Raw genomic sequence first — 23,525 nt, 5'->3', positions numbered from 1 at the left:
TCACATCATTACTGCCCAGAGCCCATGGTTTACACCGAGGTTTGCTCTTGGTGTTGTACATTCTATGGGTTTGGACAAATGGACCCACCTTCACGGCACCACACTCTATGCTCCAACCATTCTTCTCTCCCTTCCTCCTAATCCCTGGCAACCGCTGATCTGACTGACTCCATTGTTTTGTCTTTTCCATAATGTCATATAGTTGAATTTATGCAGTATACAGCCTTTTCAGATTGGCTTATTTCACTTAGTAATACGCATTTAACTTTCCTCCGTGTCTTTTACGGCTTGATAACTCATTTCTTTTCAGTGCTGAGTAATATTCCACTGTATGTACATACCACAGTTTATTTATCCATTCATCTGCTGAAGGACATCTCAGTTACATCCAAATTTTGGCAAGTATGAATAAAGCTTCTCTAAACATCCATGTGCAGGTTTTTGTGCGAACATGTTTTTGATTAATTTTGGTAGATGCCAAAAGGAGTGTGACTGGTGTATCGTGTGGTTAGAGTACTTTAAAAAAATATTCCCTATGCTGTACTTTACATCCCTGCGACTCTTTTGTAACTACCAACTTGTACTTAATCCCTTCACATTTTTACCCAACCACCAAACCCCTCCTATCTGGCAATCACCAGTTATCTAAAGCCCACTGGATCTGCAGTGATGTCCCCTTTTTCATGTCTGATATTAATAATTTGTGTCTTTTCTCTTTTTTCCCCCCTAGTTAGCCTGGCTAGTGGCTTATTGATTTTATTGATTTTATTCCCCCCTAGTTAGCCTGGCTAGTGGCTTATTGATTTTATTGATCAATAAGCCAAAACCAAAAACTGGCTTTTGGTTTTGTTGATTATTAATTTCCTGTTTTTAATTCCATTGATTTCTGCACTGATATTTTTATTAATAAAAATTAGTAGGTGTTTGTTCAAAATGCCTACTTGGCATGCCTTCCTGGACTTGACATGTCCAAAACTGAGTTCTCAATACGCGACCACTCCCCCTAAGTTAAGACAACTGTTCTTGCAGTGACTCAGACCAAAGACCCCAGTATCATCTTTGATTTCTTTCCTTTTTTGCATCCCCCATTCTGCCTGTCAGTAGCTCCTATTGGCTCTATCTTAAAAAAAAAAAAAGTAAACACACACGTTCTCACCACTTCTTACCACCTTCATTACTATCACTGTGGCTTAAACCACCATCACTTTTCTCTGGGTTTATGACAATACTTTCCCAACTGGTTGTCAGGCTCCTTCCTCCTCAACCCAAGAGCCAGAGAGATCCAATTAAAACATAGCCAGCACATGCCCCTCCTTCTGTGGCTCCTCACGTATCTCAGAGTGAGAGTCAAGTCTTTTCTCGCAGCCCTATATGACCTGCCCCCACACTCTCCTCAACCTTTACTGCCTTGCCTTGTTCACCCGGCCTCTGTTACCCTGGGCTCCTAAATGTTCCTCAAACTCAGCAGGTCCTCCCTGGTCCAGTCTCAAAGTCTGTGTTCACCACTCGCTGTGCAGGGAAGGCTGCTGCCCAGGAATGCACACAGCTCACTCTCTCACCTTCTTCAGGTCTAGACGCTGAAGCTCCCGCCTCAGCGATGGGAGCCTTCTCTGACAACTTATCTAAAATTAGAACTTCCACCTCCTGCTCACAGTTCTCCTTACCCCTTCCCTGCCTTGGTTTCCCTATAACATTTATTACCCTCTGACATACTCTATTGCCTTTTCGTTGTCTGTTTCATTACATGTGAGCTCCATGTATGTAGAGACTTTTATGGCTTCAGGTTCCAATCCTAGAACAGCACCAGGCACAAAACCTGAGCTCAGTAAACATGCTGAATGAATATAATTAGAGTAAATGTGACAGTCTCTTTAATCTTCATAGCTGCCTCCTAAACAATGTATTTTACCCTTTTCTTTGCATTTACATATATTATACTTAGGTATTTTATTTTTACATAAATGAAATAAGCAAAGTATATTATTCTTCAGTTTCCTTTTTTTTTCCCCCTACCAAAAAACATATCTTAGCAATCTTTCCATGTCAGCATATACAGACCTACCACAGGATGACGAAACAAAAATCCCCAGATGGTGTAGGATAATTAACGTGGTAAAATAAAGTTCTTTATCTGGTTGAATCTCATGTTCCTCAAGTTCAGACAAGTTGTTATTGCATCTTGAACAGACCAGGCCTTTGGCCGTTCCCTGGCTGAGACACCGAGGGCCTCCACAGGTGCTAGACCTGGGCAGGGGAGCTGCTGACCTTTATCTGCCTCAGTTTTATTTTGTTCTGTGCATCCAAAACTACATGTCTTATATGTCTTGGAATCGTGGCATCTAGTGTGAGTAAAAAACAATTCTGAAAGAGATGATGGTGTTTGCTATAGCAGTGTTCACATCGCATTGCTTCAAAAGAGCAAAGGCTATTTAAAACGCTGCCACCCACTGACACAGGGTGTCTGGTTTCGAAGACTCCTACAAAACTGGCTTTGCAGTGTTTTTAGTTGAGAAACTCAAATCCTATTTGGTTTCACACATTCCGTTTTGAATTTCATAACATTCTATTTGGTTTTCATCTTGAAAGATTTATAACAACCTTAGGTCAAAATATTTAAGGTTCTTACTCAGAAAATAATCTTTAAAAAATGTAGCTAAGGGCAGGGCTGGTTCCCAGCAGCTCTTGCTGAGAGTATGGAGTGACCGTGCTCCTTCTGGCTCTGCCTGTGGCTTCTCTGGAATTGGATCAGAGGCTGGAGCAGCCAGGAAAGAAATGATGGCAGATGCCAAATGCCAGAGCTGATGCCCTAACCATACTCGACACTTGGCCAATCGCCAAACTTTCTGTCTGACCACAAAAGACATCCTGGTTTTTAACATATTAAAAATGTTGCAAGGCACATCTGTTAGTGCTATATAGCTTTTGAATCCAAAATTAATAATCACAATTTATTGCTTTTATTTAGACCTAGAGCTAAAACAATAAGGATTCTATATATTCAGTTAATTTTTTTCAAAGCTTTTTTTTGTCAAACTACAAGAGAAAAATGGAGTTGCCTTACTTTTGAGGTGAGTGATGTAGTGTGGCCACGAATGCTCCCTGACCTCTGCCACCAACCTCTGCAATGACCACGTGGCTGAGACGTAGGAAGAGTGAAGGTGGCCACCTGCCCTTCCCTGGGGGCCAGCAGACACCTTCCTCCCAAATTACACGCAGCGGGAGGAAGGGGAAAGAAGAGGACACTCATACCACTTGGGGAGTCTGAAGAAGGCATAAAAGTGGTCCAATAACTTTTTGTTTCAATGTGAATAGGAATGTAAGTTATCAGTGTCTACTTTGACCTCAGCATGCCTGGAGCCCACACCAACTTTTGGGTTGTACTAGGGCCAAAGACCCCAATCTGAGACGGTTCACATGGATGATGTAGACTAGGCTGCCTCCTCCTGGTTTCTTTGTCCACTTAGGAACACGGAAAGAATCATAGCAGATTTTAGGTACCTTCACTGATACCTTCTGCTCTCCCAAGAGATAAGACTGCCTGAGATAAAGAAAAGGGGGAAGACACCTGGAGAGCACCAAGGCCCAGCAGGAAGACAGATGGTCAGCCCGAGAGGGCCTAACACCAACCCTCATGCTGGGCCCTTGCTCTCCAATTTAGATGTATGTGTCCTTATCTTTCCTGTCACCCTGCAAGTCTTCAAGAGGCCTCAGGTATCCTCAGTGTCACTCTGAGATGATGGAACATGGGTCTAGGGTTCCTCTCGTCTCTCACCCAAGCATCTTCTATAACCAAAACCAGAGACTCAAACCTGCAAAACCCTAATGCAACCTGTGACCAGGAGACAAAAGCCTTAATCTAGAATATTAATAGTAGGTAGTCACAGACATCTCACATTTTAGTAATTATTTTGTGGTTGGTCACTCTTTTGGGTGACGTGAGACTCATGTAGAAACCAAATATATTTCAAGCCAGTATTTTGTAAGTATTCAGAATCACAGGCCAAATGTATAAACCTCTTTTAAGAGTGCTATGGAAACTATTTAATATATTATATTTCTTACAACCACAATTTAAATTGGTAGAGAAGGCTGCGAACATAATTATAGTCCTAGATTTGAAACCACGGAGCCTGCAATATGTCAAAAATTAGATAGGTGGAAATATATAACAGCAAAGCCCTCTGAAATAATAGTTACCATTTACTGAGTGACTACTGTGTGCCAGGCACTGTATTAAGCCCTTTACACAGACTATCTCATGGGAGTTTCTCAATTCTGTGGGTATGTTGCAATTACTATCTGCATTTTATAGATGATGAAACTGAATCTAGAGAGATTAAAAGTCAGGCCAAGGCAGAGTCTACATAGCAAATTACACTTAAACATACACAGCTTTCTATGTGTTTTGTTTTCTTACATGTAACACTTGAAAGCAAGCAAAGTGGAACGTCCACATTTTTCATGTAGTCAGTATGCCACCAATCATGCAGACAATTTAGTTTTCCTGCAATTAAACACAGGAGCAGAAATATAGATTTCCAATTTGCATTTGTTGAATGAGGAATGAGTGAACAATGGAACGGACTGGCATGGGGATCTCTCGGCTACTGACTCTAAATTGCCACTTATCACACTGTGACAGCTCCCCGTCGAGTGGTCTTGTGTGGCTGGCCAAGACTGCTGTGCATTAATCAGAGTTAAGGAAGACCTCCGAGCTTGGTCAGGTCTTCTTCCCACTGAAGTCTCAACAAACCTTACGCTTGAAAAAAGATCCCCTGATCATCAGCTCTTAAAGCCGGAGCAGCAGGCAATGGTGGCGTGTGCTTTTCTATAGGACATGAGGTTCACTGTAAATGTTTCATGACTTTTGCTGTCCTTTTAGCTTCCCCTTATATTCATTCACATGTTTGAAGGGGGTGGAATGTGAGTACCAAACTAACTCATCTCACTGAACACTTATGAAATACTGCCTTCCCTCCCCTGCCTTCCACCTCAGGGGGTTTGGGGGTGCAGATGAGGTGGGTGAGGAGTTATATGGCTCCTAACCCTTGATTTTTCTCGTAATCCAGAGAGACATTAATTGTATGATGGGCTGGATCAATCTGAAGATGATTCTCAATTCTCCGTCCCCCCCTTTTATTGCCAATATTTTGGCTATTTCATCATATTTACAGTTATTCCCCAATTGAACAATGGTTTTGCTCAAAGGTTTGTATAAAAGTTCATAATTTAAATATGAGATTCAATTTATTTAATTTACATTCAGAATGAATGCCTTTCTCCTCAGAAACAATTTTATGTTTCACTCAACAAAGATAGGGGGTGGGGGGCTCTCGGGCAGCACCGTGGAAGAGGTGTGGTGTCTGAATGGAGCCTCGGCAAAAGGGCAGGAAAGGATTTCAGCAGGCCCCGGGCTGTGGAAACACAACCTTCCATATATGGTTCCAATGAATGATGCCTTTGGAGCCAACCCACTGTTTAATAGTGGGATTTCCTTGCTACGAAGCTTTCTAAGTTCCAACTGTGAGCGCATCTCCCTATGTTACAGAGTGGGTCATAGGAAGGGCTAATTTTCACCCTGGCAGTGAGAGCCAGCCCCTGCGGTGAGGGGCCTCTCCTGGCACAGAGGTGGTTGCTTTGGTGGCAGAAGCGTGGTGGGGGTTTCAGGAGCACCCACTGGAGTCTCCAGACAGTGCAAGTGAGCCACGACTGAAGCATATAAGGTCGCAGGTCCAAGCATGGGTTCAGGCAGAGGGACCACGTCAGAGAGGCGAGGAGCGTGGCCCAACTGCACAGAGAGAGGAATGAAGAGGGAGGGGATGCTGAGAGATGAGCATCCACGAGTGTGAAAGCTCTTGCAAACGCTAGTAAAAGCAGTGCATGCATAAGCACTTCCTTCACCCTATTAATTTTTTAAGCACACCTTTGTATGATCAAATATTAGCTGAGTAATCACAAAAGCCTGCCTATGACAAACATTATTGTAGTTTTGATTTTCTGGGCCATCTGAGGCGTTGTTACACACTAAATAAATGGCTTCCAGTCAATTATAGCTTTCCAGGAAAACAGGCAACTTAATACATCACCTATGATAAATACAATAACTAAAGGATATTAAAAAATAAAAAATAATAAAGGATATTAGCACCAAGAAAGAAAAGGAGTTACACATAAGCTATCAAAATAATTTTCAGAGAGGAAACAAACGTTAGTGTTCAGGTCTTCAAGATAAGCACTGCCCCTCAGGTCAAAACAAATAAAATCAAGATTAATGTCTTACCAGGTGCAAAATCTGTCTGGTTTAATTATTTATTTTTGGCAGTATTTTTGTGTTCCTAAAGAGAGCAAACCTCTAATTACTTTCAGGGTTTAGTTTTTGGTCTTATTTCTGAGAGTGGAGTGGCACAGAATAGAGAGAGCTGGCTTGGTAGCAATTCATCTGGAAAACGTCTTGCCTTGTAACAGCTTTGTTTAAGTCCATTATGTGACCCAGGTACTACATAATTTTGGCCTATATTAACAGTAAGATAATTTTCAGACTGTGAGCAAAACCATATCAATGAATCTCACTCTTGAGTTGATGAGACCAGGCCACATCTGACGTATGGGGATAATTCTGGTCACCTCATCTTATGAAGAACACTGACAAACCAGAGCTGCCTTCAGAAGGCCCAGGAACCAAATGGCAGGGGACCAGAAGCCATCTCATTCTAGCATCTGTGGAAGAGACTGAGCATGTTTGACCTGAGTCAGGGAGGTCGAAGAGAAGATGCGATAGTTCCCAGATATGTCATGGGGGTTGGAGGAGAGGAAACAGAATAATTCCGTGTTGTTTGAAGGCATTACTGTAGTGGGCAGAGGTGAAGTTACGGAGAGTAAAATTCTATATATCTACTACGAGATTGTACCATAATAGGAATGGTAATAAATAGAAACAATGAAAAGTATCACCAGTACAGTGAATATTTTAGCAAATGGAAATAAAGGGAGAGGAATGTCTTGATTAAGCTGATGGGTTGAAAATGCATTACAGAATTTCCTTCCCACATTCCTGATGAAATAAACAAAAAGAGTAAAATTAACAAAAATGAAAACAAACAAAAAAACTACAAGTGGCAACCAAACAAAGAAAAGATGATAACATAATTTAATAAACCTCAGCAACACAGAATTCATACTGACAATTCACAGAAATCCTGAAAATCCTAACAGCCGACAAAACAAGAAAAGCAAACTGAGTGAGCGTCTTCTTTTTACTGCTATTTGATGGGGTGGAGGAGATGATGGGACAGAGGATGGGATGAATCTCAAAAGCAATATGCTAAATGAAAGAAGCCAGGCACAAAGACTACATACTATTATATTCCATTTACATGGTATTCCAGAACAGGTGACACCACAGAGACAGATATCGGGTCAGTGGTCGGCAAAGTGGGGGAGTTTACTACAAAGAGGCACAAGGGAACTTTTGGGGGTGATGGAAATGCTCTATCATTATTGTGGTAGGGTTGTATGGCTATATACATTTGTCAAATTTCAATGAATTGTGCAGATAAAATCGGTAAATTTTACTTCATATAAATTATACCTCAATAAAGTTGACACAGAGAGAGGGAGAATGATCTAATGGGAATGAGGTCTTTAGGGCTGGCTTCTGAATTAAAAAAGCAATCAGAAGCCAATGGGAATGGATTACACCCTCTTCCTAACTATGCAGCAGAAACTCTGGAACAGGACATTTGCAAACTCTGAGAAAGATAGGTCCAAGTATTTAAACAAAGGCTGTCTATCACCCACCCCCCCGCAGCTGAGACTTATCTCTTCTCTCTGCCACTCTCTCAGGCTACAGAAAAGCGTGGGTGACTTCTTGGACTGGTGGTGACAGTAAACCAATTTAAATATTGAATTTATACCAAACAATGTGTTTTTGGAACTAATTAGTTTTGGAACCAAATGGAAATATTTAAACTTGGACGATGGGAAAATAACAATATGCCTAACTCCCTACCTAGATATATTAGAGACTGCTAATGTTCTCATCTTTCATAACAGAGGTCAACCAACAAAGCTTATAATTAAAACATGTAGCTTTAAAAAAAACTCAAAAAGATGAGTCCTATTAACATTTTTTATAATCTCTTTTCTTAAACTCAGATGGATTTATAGGAAATAAATACCTCTTACAGTAAAAACTGTTCAGAAATTCATTTACCTTCTTTACGGTTTATTTTTCTTCTGTTAAATAAAGAAAAGTAATATTTTTAAAAAAATCAAAAAGAGCAATTATAGTAGGATTCTATCTATTGATATACCTTGCTTTATAATATCTGAGACACAAGTGCTTGCGAAATGTACCACTATTTTATATGCCACTAGGAAACTTTCAATTTAACTAGGATACAATGCAAAGACACCATGGACTATAATATACCTACCAACTTCAAAGATGTCAAAAATATGAAAAAAGTATGACTCAGAATCAATAAAATGCATCTCCACCCATCCATCCATCCATCCATCCATCCATCCATCCATCCATCCATCCATCCATTCATCCATCCATCCATCCACATGCATAATAAAAAGTTTTCTGGAGTAAGGTCGCCTACATTTAATAATAGTTATTTCTCAGAGAGAGAATCGGAGATCATTTTAAAACTTTTATCTTTTCTCCATTAAAAAAAAGTCTTTATAATAGAGACATATTTACAAGAACAAATGAATGATTTTTATTCAAAGAAAAAAAAATGACTAGAAGTAAATATGCCAAGATGTTAACAGTGGGTCACTCTGGGTGTGGAGATCATGGATGATAGTTCTTTGTTCATTTCTGTATTTTAAAGCAATTCTGAAAATTAAAAAACTAAACAAAGTAAAGATTCATAAAAACTCAGATGACCATCCTTAGGTGAAAAGAGTTTATGGCAGGTGCCTCCTCTCAGGGTGACCAATTGTCCTTGTTTGCCTAGGACTGTCGGTTTTCACCCTGAAGTCCTAAGTCCCGGGATGACTGGTTACCCTGCCTCCTTTATTGTTCCAATGAGTGGGGTGATGCGTAAGAAAAGATGCTTTTGATTTGATTCCACAGTGGTGGTATTTGATTTTTTTAGGGTACCTCAGAATCTCCTGAGGAATCTGTTGAATGAGCAGATACCTGCATCCCATGCCTGGAGATTCTGATCTAGGTCTCACGTGGGGCTCAGGTGACTGCATTTTTAAGCACCCCAGGTAGTTCCTATGCCTGGCCTCGCAGCCCCCTTAGCAGGCCTTCCTGTCCCCCTTCTCCTCCACTCTCCATATCCAGCATCATCTGAAGACTTCTCGGAGTCTCTGTGCGCACCTGCTGCCTACTGCGCACCACAGGTAGCCCTGGAGGGCTGCCACCTCCCCACGTTCACCACAGAGAACAAGCAATGAGAGGAACTCCTGCCAGGAAAGGCTAGTAGCTCAACTCAGACCAAAAGTCACATCTAAGACTCTAGGAACACCAATTCTTCTAAAGAAGGTTTAAGCTTGTGAAATAGGAAGGAAAAAGGCGCTTCCATTGTACAGAAATGACATACATCTCTCCAATTTTTTCCCATTCTTTGCTTAGGTTCTACCATACTCAGACAACATCCACAGCAATATTATCCTGGAAATTTCAAAACTATCTATTATCCTATAGATACATTTATTATACAAATGTATATATTATACAAATGTATAATATCCTATTATACATTTGTTTCCATATAAATGTAACTCTGAGGTATTAATTCTCTCTCCTAGACATAAGTCTGTGGATGAAAAAGGGAGTATGTACAACCACAGTGACCGAAAGTAACCTCACAGAGTGATCTGATCATAAATTCTGGTGGACAGTCACGCCCCTGGCCCATAACTTTTTTAGTAAAAGCCAGCCCTGTCATTGTTCTTGTGCATCTGGGTTAAGGCACCTTTGCAATGCTAGAATTAATCCTCTTTTCCAGACCCCATGAAGGAGTAACCACCCTCAAGGGAGCACGTAATCTGGCTGAGTATCCATATCTTGCTTTCTCCCATCTTCGTGCAATTTTCCTTACCATTGCTCCTTACTTCCAGAGGTATAAAAGAACAACTGTCTTCCTCCAGAGCATCTGAGATCTTGCTTCCTGGCACTGTTGTCAGTTTGGCACAAATAAACTCTTATAAAAATTCTCTACAGATTTGGACATTTCTTACATCGACAAGTCGAAAAGAAATACGTTTCCTTGGCATAGTTATCTGGTCCAATTACTTATTTCTAAAATCTGGTACATTACTTTGTCAACTGTTTTTCATTATTATGTGAGCCAGACTCCCATTTTCAGTGGCTCTTTTCCCAGTGCTTCTCGAACTTTAATGAACGTAAGAATGCCCTGGGATCTTGTAAAATCACAGACTCTGATTCAGGGGGCCTAGGGTGGAGCCTGGGAGTCTGCATTTTGAACAAGCTCCCAGGCGATACCAGATTGCTGGTTTCCGGACCACAAAGGAGTTGCAAGGATAGCTGACAGATGGAAGATTGGTCCCTAATTCTATTTTTGCCTATAATAAAATAAAAGCCCAATGAGGATTTATTCCTATCACAGAGCTATAAACAACTGTACTGTTTTTTTCCTGAGGTTTGCAAGAAGTTTGTAAAGCACCCCCCTCCCCACCCCCCTAGCTCTGGTGGGAGTGAGTCAGCAAGTTGCAAAGCCAAATTCCTTTTCATTGTAAATTCTTATCTCTACTGTTTACTAAATTACCATCACAGTTAAATACTAAGCTGAAGGTCTAGAGATTAAAAAAAAAAAAAGCACATGTGTAGGAAGGGAAGTGTTTGAAGAAGAAAATGATTTTAAATTATAAAAATGAGTAGGGGTTTAACTTGAGAAAACGCAAGTTGGCTAGCTTAGGAAGGGTAACTTTTATTAAATCAAATCAGAAAACTGTGTCTGCTGTAGAGATGGATCTTTTAACTTGAAGGGGAGTGGGGAAATGAAAAGAGGCAGCTGTGATAATGTCTTCACAGTTTTGAATTCAACTGAGCAGAAAGTTTGGAGGGTGAATACCAGACAGTAATTTTACATTTTGCTGTCCAAGATCAGAGTGAAATATTGTTTCTGTGTTATCACTAGCCAAGTTCTGAAACACTGAGATGAAGAAAAGTAAAGATCATTAAGACAAAACTCAAAAAAGTATCAAGGTGCATGCACAGCATTATTTTAGAAATCATGTCATATCATATGTAGCGCAGAGGAAAAAAACGAAGAAAGTACAGCAAAGGGCCAACGGTCACTGTTTCTGATGGAACTCTACTGACCTTTGGTTATGCTATTTTGACATTTTCTACAATGAAAATGTATTACTTTTATAATAAAAGTTACTTTAAATGGTCACGCTGAGGTATAAAGATAGGTGGAAGGAAAGGAGGGAGGGATGGAGGGAGAGAGAGAAAAGAGAAAATAGGGAAAGGAAGAAAAGGAGAGGAGAAAAAGAGAGAAAGAAAAAGAAGAAGGAAAGAAGAAAAAAAAAGGAAGGAAAAAGGAAAGAAGGAAGGAAGGAAGGATGGAAGGAAGGATGGATAAAAAAGGGGTTCTGTGGAAAGTAACCTCACAGGGTGATCTGATCATAAACTCCTAACTGGCAGGTCAAGGTGGGTAGTCATGATCCAGGAATATAACTTTTTAGTAAAAGATTTATCTTTACCTTAAGCAAACTCTGTTCATTGTTTCTGTGCTTCTAGGTTAACTCACCTTTGAAATAAGTAACCACTCTCAAGAGAGCACATAATCTTGTTAACTATCCTATAACCCAATCCCAGCCTTGCTTTTTCCCACTTCCATGCAATCTTCCTTACCTTCTCTCCTTAATTTCAAATGCATAAAAGGAGCTGCAATTCTTGGGAGCATTTGAGATATTGCTCCCTGGTATATGTCATCAGTTTGGCTCAAGCAAACTCTTACAAAAATCCTGTACAGGTTTGGCTGTTCTTACGTCAACAGAAGGAAGGAAGGAAATTTCTTTCAAATGGCAATGCTTTTACATATTTCTTTTGACTATGCCCCACACGATTCTTTTCTCTGTTTTTGGGATCCTATTAATATTAAGGCTGATTATAATTTAAAGTGTTAAACAAAATTCGAGTAACTAGAATCTTTAAATTCCTAATCATTTCCTCTGTAATCAATACTTTCTATTTCACTTAGAGCAAGTGGCATTTCTGAACTTTACAATACTTTAAGGATGAAATGCAAGGTCCTTTCCCTTCCTACCAGGATCCACAATGTGCCAACCATCGAAGTCCCTATGTTGTCCCTTTGAGCCACTCTGCCCAGATGTTGACCTGCAGACTCCCCGGGGGGCAGAGGGCAGTGGATTCTGTGACCATGTATATCCTCCAGCGGCTGATATCATACGATGCGGGAAATGTTACACCGACAGAAAGAAACATGCCGAAAAAGACTGCAGAATCGACAGCACCAGAAACAACTCACTGGATACCTTTAAGATGGTAATATTCCAGGTAAAGCTCTCCACTGCTTTTTGTAGTTTTCGTTCCTTCAAACCTTCCTTGGTGCCTATGCTGTGCAAGTGTTCGTGGAATTCCATGGCTGAAAGAAATAAAAAGACAAAGTAGATTACTTCCCCATCTAATTTGTGGTAATAAACCAGCAATATTTATTTTTCTAGGGATTGATAAATAATTCCAACCTCTAATGGCATTTCATGAATGTGCCAATTTAATAATGTAATAATGGGGAGAAACAGTGAAATTCATAGTATCAACAAGGCAGAAGGTATCTTAGTGGTCAGTGGTTGTTCCTCACGGTTTTTAAGGGTAAAGAGGGCACATAGGATCGTTCTCACTCTTATTTTAGGGGTTAGGAATCTGAGGCTCAGCAAAACTCAGAGATTGATGGCTGTGGAGGGAGCAGGAGGAAGAGCTGGGACTAGAACCCAGGTCTTGCATTTCGTGTCACAATAAAAGTCAATGTCAGGTCAGATACTAAAAAGGGAGAAGATGGAGAGAAAGACCATGAACTCTAACTTGGCATTTATATTATGACACTTTACTATAATTTACATAATCAAATTAATATTCTCAATTGTCATTCAAAATAGTCTCTAGAGGCTCCTCATGCAACAACAATACAATAATGCAGGCGTGATATGAATATCCTATTACTGGTTTAATATCATTATAATTTATGGATTTTTTTTGCATATTCAGTTGTCAATTACCCCATCTCTGGCCAATGAGAATCCTTCAGAGAGGACCTAAATGACCAATTAGGCTTTGATACATTCCTGGCTATCTTGCCCAAGATGTTCTAGACTATTAAGTACATTTCCCATCTCAGACCTGGAACCAGGTGTTTCTCCCAGGACCTCTGGATTCTGTAGGCGGGCCATGATCTGTGTGCTAAGAGTGCTCATTGTTACTGAGTTTTCCATTGTTTTCTAGGTTTTTTCACTGGGCATTTTTTTTTCTTTTTTTAAAGGGAAGAATAAGATCTTGCTAATACTTCAAATTGAAGTATACAGGGTTTTTACATATGTATATCTTTAATTTTATGTTTATTTATCTGTTAGGTGGGAAAATCTTAAATCCTAATCACATCAACATAACTGTTAATAGTAAGACTACTAAAACCAACGAAAACTTTCTTTGCCTTTTTTCTGTCCTTAGAGTATATCTCAGTGAGAATGTACAGTAAAAATATGTTCTAAGGTCAGTCAGAAGAATTCTTTGTTTATGTGGTTATGTCACTAACAAAGTACAGTTAGGTTCCTTTTTTTTAATATTCTGTGTGTATGAGGGGTAGTGTTTTTGGATATAATTTCTTATTATTTCAAAACTATACGTGATTCCAAAGTGAAACTATATATCAAAATGTATTCAGGTAAATCTTGCTTCCTTCCTGGTCCCCCCTAACCTGATCCCTCCTGTCCTCTACACATTTTTATTAATTTATCTTTCTATTGTATTGTTTCTCCTTGAAAATATAAACAAATGTGTAGATATTCAAAATCCCCCTTACACTAAAGGTAACATATCATGTACACCATTCCGTACCTTGGTTTTTGTTTTTTCCTTCATGAAACTACCTAGTAGGATCATTCCATGTTAGTGTATAGAGCTCTTGCTCACTTTTTTTTTTTTTTTTTTTTTTTAACAGCTCCACTGACTCCATTGTGTGGATGGACCGGCATTTACACAGTTCCCTACTGATGGACTTTGGGTTGTTTCAAAACTTTTGCTATTACAAATAATGTGGAGTGGTCATAATTTTACGTTTCCTGCATTTTATAATACACTTTTTCTGTTTAGCTGGGCATTCCAGTTTCTAACTCCATTTCTTTGCAACCCACCTCAAAGCAATTCTTTAACAGCAATTGACAGCGACTTTATTCCTTAGTAGCTTTCAACAATAAGCAAAAGCTGATAACACATACGGTAAATTGCCAATTTAATCTTTTTTCTTTTCTCTTTATTATTTTGCCCATCTAATAAGAAATATGGTCCTATTTCCTGTCATGCTAATAAGGTTTAAGAACCTCACTGGTTTCAAGAAAGAACAGCAATTAGTAACATTCATTACATTGTCTAGGAAACTACCACACTGATTACTCTCTTCCCCTCCAACTTCTCTGTCAGTGATGGTACTGAAGAACATCCCAACTTGATTAGCTAAACCCTCTATCCCACTGCTGTCGACCTGGCTCAGACAGCTAGTTCTGACTTTACATACCCTACAGCTAGTTCTGACTTTCACTGGATGCATCTGGCTTAACACACTGCAAAAACAAACAAACAAACAAACAAAATAACCATGAATAGGAAGCAATCTTGTTCTAAAACCTAGGATTTTTGCTGGAGCATTAAACCACACACACACACACACACACACACACTCTCATGTACATGCACTCTTCCCTAGTCAGACCTGGGATGTTCTAAAACCTAGGATTTTTGCTGGAGCATTAAAACACACACACACACACACACACTCTCATGTACACGCACTCTTCCCTAGTCAGACCTGGGAGTCTGTCTCCCCAGCGTGTGCCATGATGACTCACTCAGACACACTTTCTAGAACATGGCCAGGTGAGGCTCTAATGGTAAGATCCTGATATGCTAGCTTTTCTGTTAGGATTTAATACTGGACTTCAGCAAGATCTGGGTTTCAGGATCTGAATCATTAATAGTCAGAATGTTTATATTTCTGGCAGTCAGGAGGCACTGTAGTCTTAAAGCATCACTGAGGGTTTGGCAGGTGGCATTCGTGACTGGAATACGGGAACAAGAAGAGACGGGAGAAGTGGGGTGGGGGAGTAAGTCTCTGTAAACAGGAAGGTGCACAACTACAACTCTATGATCCTTGAGGTGCACAGGACAAGAAATTGAAAAGGGAACCGATGCCAACTGCCTGACCAGATGCAGGCTCATTATGATGCCTTTTTTTATTACAAATTTCAATACTGGCACAAAGGTGAAACATAATAATACTGTGGGACTTTTCAAACATGCAGGTGTCAGCTTGGAAGCCTCACGCCACTAAAGGCAGACTGTTTATCTGGCCTTGCTGAACACTTGATCACGAGTAAGGTACTGAGGCAGTAACAGGAACGGCTATGCTGGGCTTCAATCCAATGACCAAGTAAAAACCTACAGATCATACAAACATAGAGGAGCCAAAGAAGGGAACATGAGCCTAGACAAACGACTATCCCAGATTTTAGGAAAGCAGCTTTCAGAAAGTTCAGAAGAACACGGGGCCAGGGGCAGTAAAAAGATGGGATGCTCTGAGAAAGACTGAAGACTCAAGGAAGAAGCATAGTTAAGATGATCAAAAATGATACTGATGAGTAAGAAATGGAGAAACATTTAGAGAATCAAGTACAGCTGTCTAAAAAATTCACATTTTACATGTCTATTAAAAAGTGAGACTAGACAACCCCCCTTACCTTCTCCCTCTTAAAATAGCCGTAGTTCAGTAAAAGTCCATAGGGATGTATAAAATGTATTATTAATAAAGTTCTTTAAAAATAGGCACAAAAAAGATGGTAAGTTGAAAACCAGAAAAGTCATGTTAAAAATATAAAATCAAAAATTTTAAAGTCACTAAGACTATCAGTTCTATTGTTATTTATTTCATGATTTAGTCTGCTACATGACACATCTGTTTCTTTAATGAAGATTTTTATATTATTAGCTTATAGACTGATCATCGCAAACATTTCACTAATCTACTGATATGAAGCATTTGCTGAATTTATTTTTTAAGGAAATAAAAGGATTGTCACCTTGGTCTATACCATGCGACTGCACCGTTCACGGCTCCCCTGTGATACGCAAAGCCCAGTGCAAAAGGACTTAGGGCACACAATTAAGAGAAGCAAGAGACAGCTCGTCAGGCACTTTACATATATTACACAGAAAACCTGGAGAGGGGCTATAGAGCTTTCCTAAGGAAATGGTAAAGAAAGATTTGAATACTGGTTTGCCTGAGCCCAATATCCCAAGGTTTTTGAACTACCATGCATTTTTTTTTCTGAACAAGAGTCCCAGCCCTTAAGATGAGTCCCTGCTATGGTTATGTGTATCATAATTATGCTGTGAGGCAGAACATTGTAAGGGCTATTGGATAGGCACTGACCCAGTTCAAAGGGAATACAGAGGGAGAAAGAATGAGATTATGCATTTGAAGAGGGTCAGTCCCTATCAACAAGGAAATCTAATTATAGATCTAATATGCAAATTACATTACTTCCTTGATATTAAATTACCAGGAAATCTATTCTAACGTGTCACAGGAGGTCTTTACAGTTCTTTGAACTAACAGTGAGTGTAAAGAACTTGTCTGGGGGAGGTATTAAGTAACTTTCTCCCTATTTCCCAAATATTTTTGTCAAAGAAACATTAGCCCAATAAAAGAGTCTGTATCTTATTAAGAAACTTAACAGCAGTATCTCTTTTCCTTCTGTAAGTCATACCATTCTCAGGTAAAACCGAACTATTATTCTAAGATTTCTTTGATAAGTAGATTTTTGAGAATATCTCCCTATTTCTGTAAATAGTAAATATCCATAATATTGAAATACAAAAGGTTACGTCATTTTGTATAACGAAAGTAATTCTTGATTCATGAAGTAAAAACACTAATTGGTCAGCCAACAACATTTATTGATCATACGTCATTTGCAGGTCATTTGAATAGGTGCTGTGTTGTGTCCTATTAAAACCCATTATTACCTAAATATGCTAAACACAGTAAAAAGTTACAGATTTCTAGAAGCAGGGGAACAAACTGGGGTAAGAGAACTAGTACTTATATTATCAGCTTATGGACAATTCTTTCATAAAGAAATCTTCATAATTTTGTTTAGGAATATTAATGGCATTAGTATAGCAAATAGGGCAATAGCGTTAAAATGATAATGGGAGAATACATAACAACTGCTGCTTTTTAAAAAATCAATGGCAAAATAAACTCTGTAGGTACAATATCAAATCAACATTTTTGTACTAGGAAAAAGATGCTATGTATGGGAGATTCAGTAGGCATATATGGACTGCATATTTTAATGTAAAAGGTTACAGAATGAATTTTAAAAACTGGTAATTTAGAATTAAATTATTTAATCTTAAAAATAAAATAATAATAAATCAGGAAAGTTTAAATTTCTGAAAACCTGAGGAAGTCCACCCTACATTTTCACTTGTGACTAGATAGAAAATGAGAAGATAATAAACATTCCTAAGGCAGAGCTGTCCTTGCATCTGTTATAAATGGTAAGCAAATATATATTGGAAAGTTACATAACAAGGAAGACAGTGAGTTATCAAGTCCTGTGCCTGATCTTTTCTAGCCTTATTGTCCTAAGTGAAGTAATAAGAATGCTGAGCTTTGAATGAAGAAAGCTCCTAGCTTAGCTCCTATCCTCAGTAGAAACCTATCTATCACACAGAGCCTGGGATGCAGGGCACGTGAACAGGCAGCACAGTTCCTTTGACCTAAGGGTGCAGGTTGGGCCTTAGGACACCTGTGCCTCCTATTACTGTGTTCAAAAACAAAACATGGCTACTTCTGGTGGCTACTCCTCTGGTCAGCTCACAGAGGCCAGCTCTACCTTCTACCTTCTTATTAACTACACTATTAACCCCACCGACTTGCAATTACACAAAGTAAATATCTTTTTCTGGCATGTTCTTTGTTTTCCAATCATCAATGTGTCTATTATCTGTCTCTCTACAATGCCAATATTTTAGAGTGACAGTCCCTTCACTCTGGGAAGGGAGACTGTTCACTTACACAGGTGTAGCGCCTAGGAGCAGCCCTCACATCAGGCTTTTCACGATGCTTGTTAACAAGAGCCTTTACGATTTTCAAAAGAATAAGATCTGAGAGAACCACCCAAAGCAGCTTCTCTGAGCAAGTAAAAAGAACCAAACACTGCTGCTGTCATTCCCTCGGCGGCCACCCCTGAGGGCTGTACCCACGTACCACCCTGTCGGCACTGCGGGAAGATGCAGACCAAGGCGTCTTTCTATGCACCTCTGTTTCCTCATCCGCGGTATCAGGGACTGAAACAGGGCTTTCCAGTGCCAAAACACAAGCATTTTTCCCTGGTGAAGTATAGGTAAGAAAAACCCACATACTTTTGAAAATAATGAGAATTTTATTGAAGATTTCTTTTGTGATGACCACCTGCAAAATCAATATTGAGACGTTTTAAAATGACAGATTTAAGCCAAAAGAGCTCTCATATATTCTCACAGAACGTGGCTCTTAGCTGCCGTGGCCCGAGGTCTGCCCGGGAGACTTGCGGAGAGCCGCAGGCAGGCGCTGGCGGCAGACCAGAGGGCGCAGGTCTGTGCTGCTGCTGCTGCTGCTGCTGCTGCTGCTTAGTGACAAGGCTTCCCACTGTGGAAACACTCTTCAGGTTCAAAAATGGAAACCAGGCCAATAAAAATGAGGAAATAAGAAGTGGAATTGTTTCCCTCTTTCAGGAACAAATTCTATTTCCCTGTATGTTTCCAGTATCTTCCAAATACTACGTCAACACGTTTTCATCAGACATCTGTATATCTGAGTCATGTGTAGCTGTCCACATTATCTTGAAGTTAGTTGTTTAACAAAATAACTGTATTTTTTTCTATTAGTCAATGTTCTATCTACTAGTCTGATTTAAATTAAATGGCACTGTAAGAGCCTCAAAAAAAGCATGGCTTTGCCCACGCTTTCTTTAAAGGTAAAATGTAACATTTTAGGGCAGCTATTAAGGAGGTAGGGGAAGGAAGCAGGATTCCTTGAATCTATTATGGCATTGCCACCCAGACGTGAGGTAACAGTTAATTCTGGCCAAAGAAACTGAAATCTTTGTTAAGTTTTAGTGAACTTCATTTGAAAACCAATACTAACTAGGTAAACAGTCCTTTGAAATGTGTGACATGTTATACAACTGCAAGGGGCTGTATTATTTAATAGTCAAAATATACAGTGTGTTTAAAGGCATTAAAGTTCGAAGGCTGTGAACATATTTCACGAATCCAATGATGGCATGGGAACATGGATTAAAGCTTGGGCGAACAGTGTCCAGAAAGCAGAGAATGGTCAGTTCTCAGACAGATAACTGGCTACGGCTGCTGTGGCTGCTCTTTTGCCAAAAGGATTGTCTTTGAGCCTTGGCTGCTCTGTGCCTGAAACCTCCAATTATGTTCCTCTGACTCCATGACCCCAAGTTGCTGTTCCTAGGGAAAAGCTGTATGTTATTTTTCTTCTGGAATGTTAGCCAAGGAGAAAAGTCTGCTCAAGTTCCTTTGTGGTAATGAATTTGAGAACAAAAGAAATAGATAGCAGGTCATCAAACAGCAGAGAAAGGACACATGGAAATCCCACAGGTGAATTCTGTACAAGTTTAGTTCAGTTCTGGTCTACAGGGGATGGAAGACACAGCCCATGTGAACAAAGAACGAGGCTAGGCCACGGGTCCATGATGGAGACTGCACAAGCCATTAAACCTTTCAGTTTATAGCTATAACGTTAACTTTTAAAAATTGGTATGGCCACACAAAAGCATATTATTTGACCTTTATGTAAAGAACTGCATTTTAGAAAGTTATTGCTCCTTTCTATGTCATCTCTCAAAAATCTGCACAGCTCAAATTATGTTGGTTTCATATAATTTTCCAATTATTATTTCAAAATACTTTATAACTTAAATATTTTAAAAGTATTCCTCCAAGGGGCTTAAAACTTAATGATAATAAATAAAATGGAATGCTGATACAGTAACATTCTATAAAAATTAATAAACAAGTGTAAATTTTCCAAGATGATATAATAAGAACATTAGTACAATTCCATATAATGGAAAACAGTGAAGAGAAATTTCCACTTCTATCGAATTTCCTGCTTCCCATCACAAACAGCCATAAAAATAAAATTAAAATTAAAAAACACATGACATATATAATACTAAGATATAAAAAAGAGGCTTTTCCTTTGAAGAGAAGGGGGTTTTAGTCAGAAACATGGCATCATTTCCTCTTTGACTAAAACGAATACAGTTTACTCCTGCCAAACATAAAGCAGATGACCTTTCAAACATTCTGGTGGAGATTTTTTCTATCAATCTAAATGATTCGAATCTAAAATATACCATGTAGCACATGGCTAAAAATTTTAGAAGTATAATTTTAAAAAATCTTATGAGAGAGACATACTGATCATACACTGATAAACTTAAAGATTAGTTTTTCAAATGAAAATTTAATTTGCCATCCTAGAAAGCTCTTTTATCACAGACATCTCCAGCGCAAAAATATTTTTGTGTGTGTTGAAAACAGAAACCAAAAGCAAGGGGTAAAATTTTTCCAATGGTGACAAAAGAAATATATATTTATAATTTTAATTTATTTCAAATGTCCCAAACTAGGTATAGTGAGCTATTTCCTGGAAGATAGGATATAACACAGGTCTATCTGGGACCTCATTCGAGAGGTCAATTTATCAACAGTATTAAAATTACCTCACTATAACACGGTCTGCACATGTCTTACGGCACAACAAAGTACCCTGAAAACGAAATATGGGTGTCTGATCATTTTTTCCAAGTAATTTACATGTAATACTTGTTAAAATGTACAGCTTTTATAAACTATACACTCGGCTGCACAATTCCAGGGGTCTGAAGTTTGTGTGTGCCGCCGCCAAGTGGGTGTTCACACCATAATCCCCATGGAACATGGAAATGCCTAATTACTTTTCATGTAGTTCCAGTTGGTAGTCTCTTTTTCTTGGTCTTCTTCCCAAACAATCTTGGCATTACCGAAAGCCAAATTATTTTAAGATGGATTTCTGAACTGTTAAATCTAATTCCACATGAGGTGGAATAGATAAACCAGGTCTCTTAAAAATATCCATGAAACCCAGATGGATGACAAGATCCTCGAGATGTTAAATCCACAGCAGTGCAATTTGTGAATGAATTATATGAAGAAGGCCCTCTTTCCTCTGCCAGTGTGCTCCATCTGGGTAATTCTAGGTGAGATGAAGTTGCATAACTCGTAGTCCTTTGTGAAATCTAATTACCATGCTGCCATTCTAAACGCATGGCCACGTGACTCACCTGGGATCACACAGAATAATGTGTTTAGCGGCACCCTCCTCATCTCGAGTCACATAAAATGGCCTTCTTCACCCAAATTATACTCAAAGATTATCTTTACCTAGGATGTCTTTGTTTGGACTGTCACTCTTAAATCAACTCTTTCTTCTCTGCCACAACCTGGCGTGACCACCATAACCAAGACCCTCGCGACCTCACTGTTCCACATCTCCCTTTCTTTTTACACCTTTTCTAATTTTAAGTTTTGAACAGATAATATAGTCATATGGTTCGATAATTTAAGAAGTATAAACTGGTATATGGAGAACTATCTTTCTCAATCCCATCTCCCAGTCACCTTGCTCCCCTCCCATCAGGCAACTGCTGTCATTCACTCTCCCTGAGGTATTCTTCCCGGGGGAGGGGCCTTGACAAGCACACGAGGCTCCGATCTGCCATCCCCCCTCCTTCTACAACAAACGCTAGCAAAGTGCACACAGTTTGTCTTGTCCTTTAAAAAAAATACATATTTTACTCGTAGGTATATATAAGATCTTCCTTATATATGTATATATGTTGTATGTGTGTGCGCAGGTGCACGTGCAGGTGTATATATATACATGCACACACACATATTTCTTTATTCTACTTTATGGGAGCATAATGTTCCATTATATGGATCTATCATGATGTTTTTAATGAAGGCTTTCCTATTGGACATTAAGGTTGTAAAATTTAGGTCATTCTAAGTGTTACAAGGAAATCCTGTACATATGTCTTCCCTGAGTATGTGACCATATCTGTATAATAAACTCTGAAAAGATGAAATTGCTATTTCAAAGTGTATATCATTTATAATTCTGAAATTCACTGTCCCATGGCCTTCCCTAGGTGTGGACCCATTTTACGTCCCCTCAACAATGTGACAGTTAATCAGTTTGCCCTATATTCTCACCAATTCATCATGACCTGCAACTTCCCGGTGCGCACAGCGGGTGCAGCGGCCGCAGTGCAGGGTGGTGGTTTATTTTTTTTTTTTATTGTTCATATGGTTTTTCTACCCCTTTCCCTGGCTCCTGGCACCTGTACCTCTGGACTCTCCTATCGGAGGATTAAAAAAAAAGTAAAATAACAAAAAAAAATTTGAAACAAAAAAAAAAATCAAACTTTTAAAAAACAAGGCAAGCCACCCACACAGCTGCTTCCCGGCCGAAGTAGGGCGGGCGGGACCAGGACACTGCGCCCTCCGGACGCCCCACAGGGGCCTGGGCTGGCGGGGTGGCAGGGAGGACCGACAGGCTCCCCGGTGGCAGCCGCGACTTGGACATTCGTCTTTCCTTTGCATTTCTTCTCTTTGCGAACGTGTCCTCTCGCCCAGAGACCCTGGAGCGCGCCGCTGAGCAGCGAGCGTGTCAGCCAAGAACCACCATAACCAAGACCCTCGCGACCTCACTGTTCCACATCTCCCTTTCTTTTTACACCTTTTCTAATTTTAAGTTTTGAACAGATAATATAGTCATATGGTTCGATAATTTAAGAAGTATAAACTGGTATATGGAGAACTATCTTTCTCAATCCCATCTCCCAGTCACCTTGCTCCCCTCCCATCAGGCAACTGCTGTCATTCACTCTCCCTGAGGTATTCTTCCCGGGGGAGGGGCCTTGACAAGCACACGAGGCTCCGATCTGCCATCCCCCCTCCTTCTACAACAAACGCTAGCAAAGTGCACACAGTTTGTCTTGTCCTTTAAAAAAAATACATATTTTACTCGTAGGTATATATAAGATCTTCCTTATATATGTATATATGTTGTATGTGTGTGCGCAGGTGCACGTGCAGGTGTATATATATACATGCACACACACATATTTCTTTATTCTACTTTATGGGAGCATAATGTTCCATTATATGGATCTAT

At 39.5% G+C, this 23,525-nt stretch overlaps 1 protein-coding gene across 1 annotated transcript in view; it reads right to left on the bottom strand.

Annotated features, from left to right (window-relative positions):
- The window catches only part of PLCL2 (phospholipase C like 2), a 162,702-nt gene that overhangs the window by 2,042 nt on the left and 137,135 nt on the right, over nucleotides 1-23,525 (bottom strand). The window contains exon 5 of the mRNA XM_006907268.3: nucleotides 12,490-12,599. Coding sequence (XP_006907330.1) covers nucleotides 12,490-12,599 — 110 coding nt within the window. The remainder of the gene's footprint in view (nucleotides 1-12,489; nucleotides 12,600-23,525) is intronic.

The sequence above is a fragment of the Pteropus alecto genome, unplaced genomic scaffold, assembly GCF_000325575.1.
Source record: "Pteropus alecto unplaced genomic scaffold, ASM32557v1 scaffold92, whole genome shotgun sequence".
In the NCBI taxonomy this organism is placed as follows: domain Eukaryota; kingdom Metazoa; phylum Chordata; class Mammalia; order Chiroptera; family Pteropodidae; genus Pteropus; species Pteropus alecto.
Note: the sequence above shows the minus strand (reverse complement) of the source record. Positions and strands in the feature narration are given on the sequence as shown.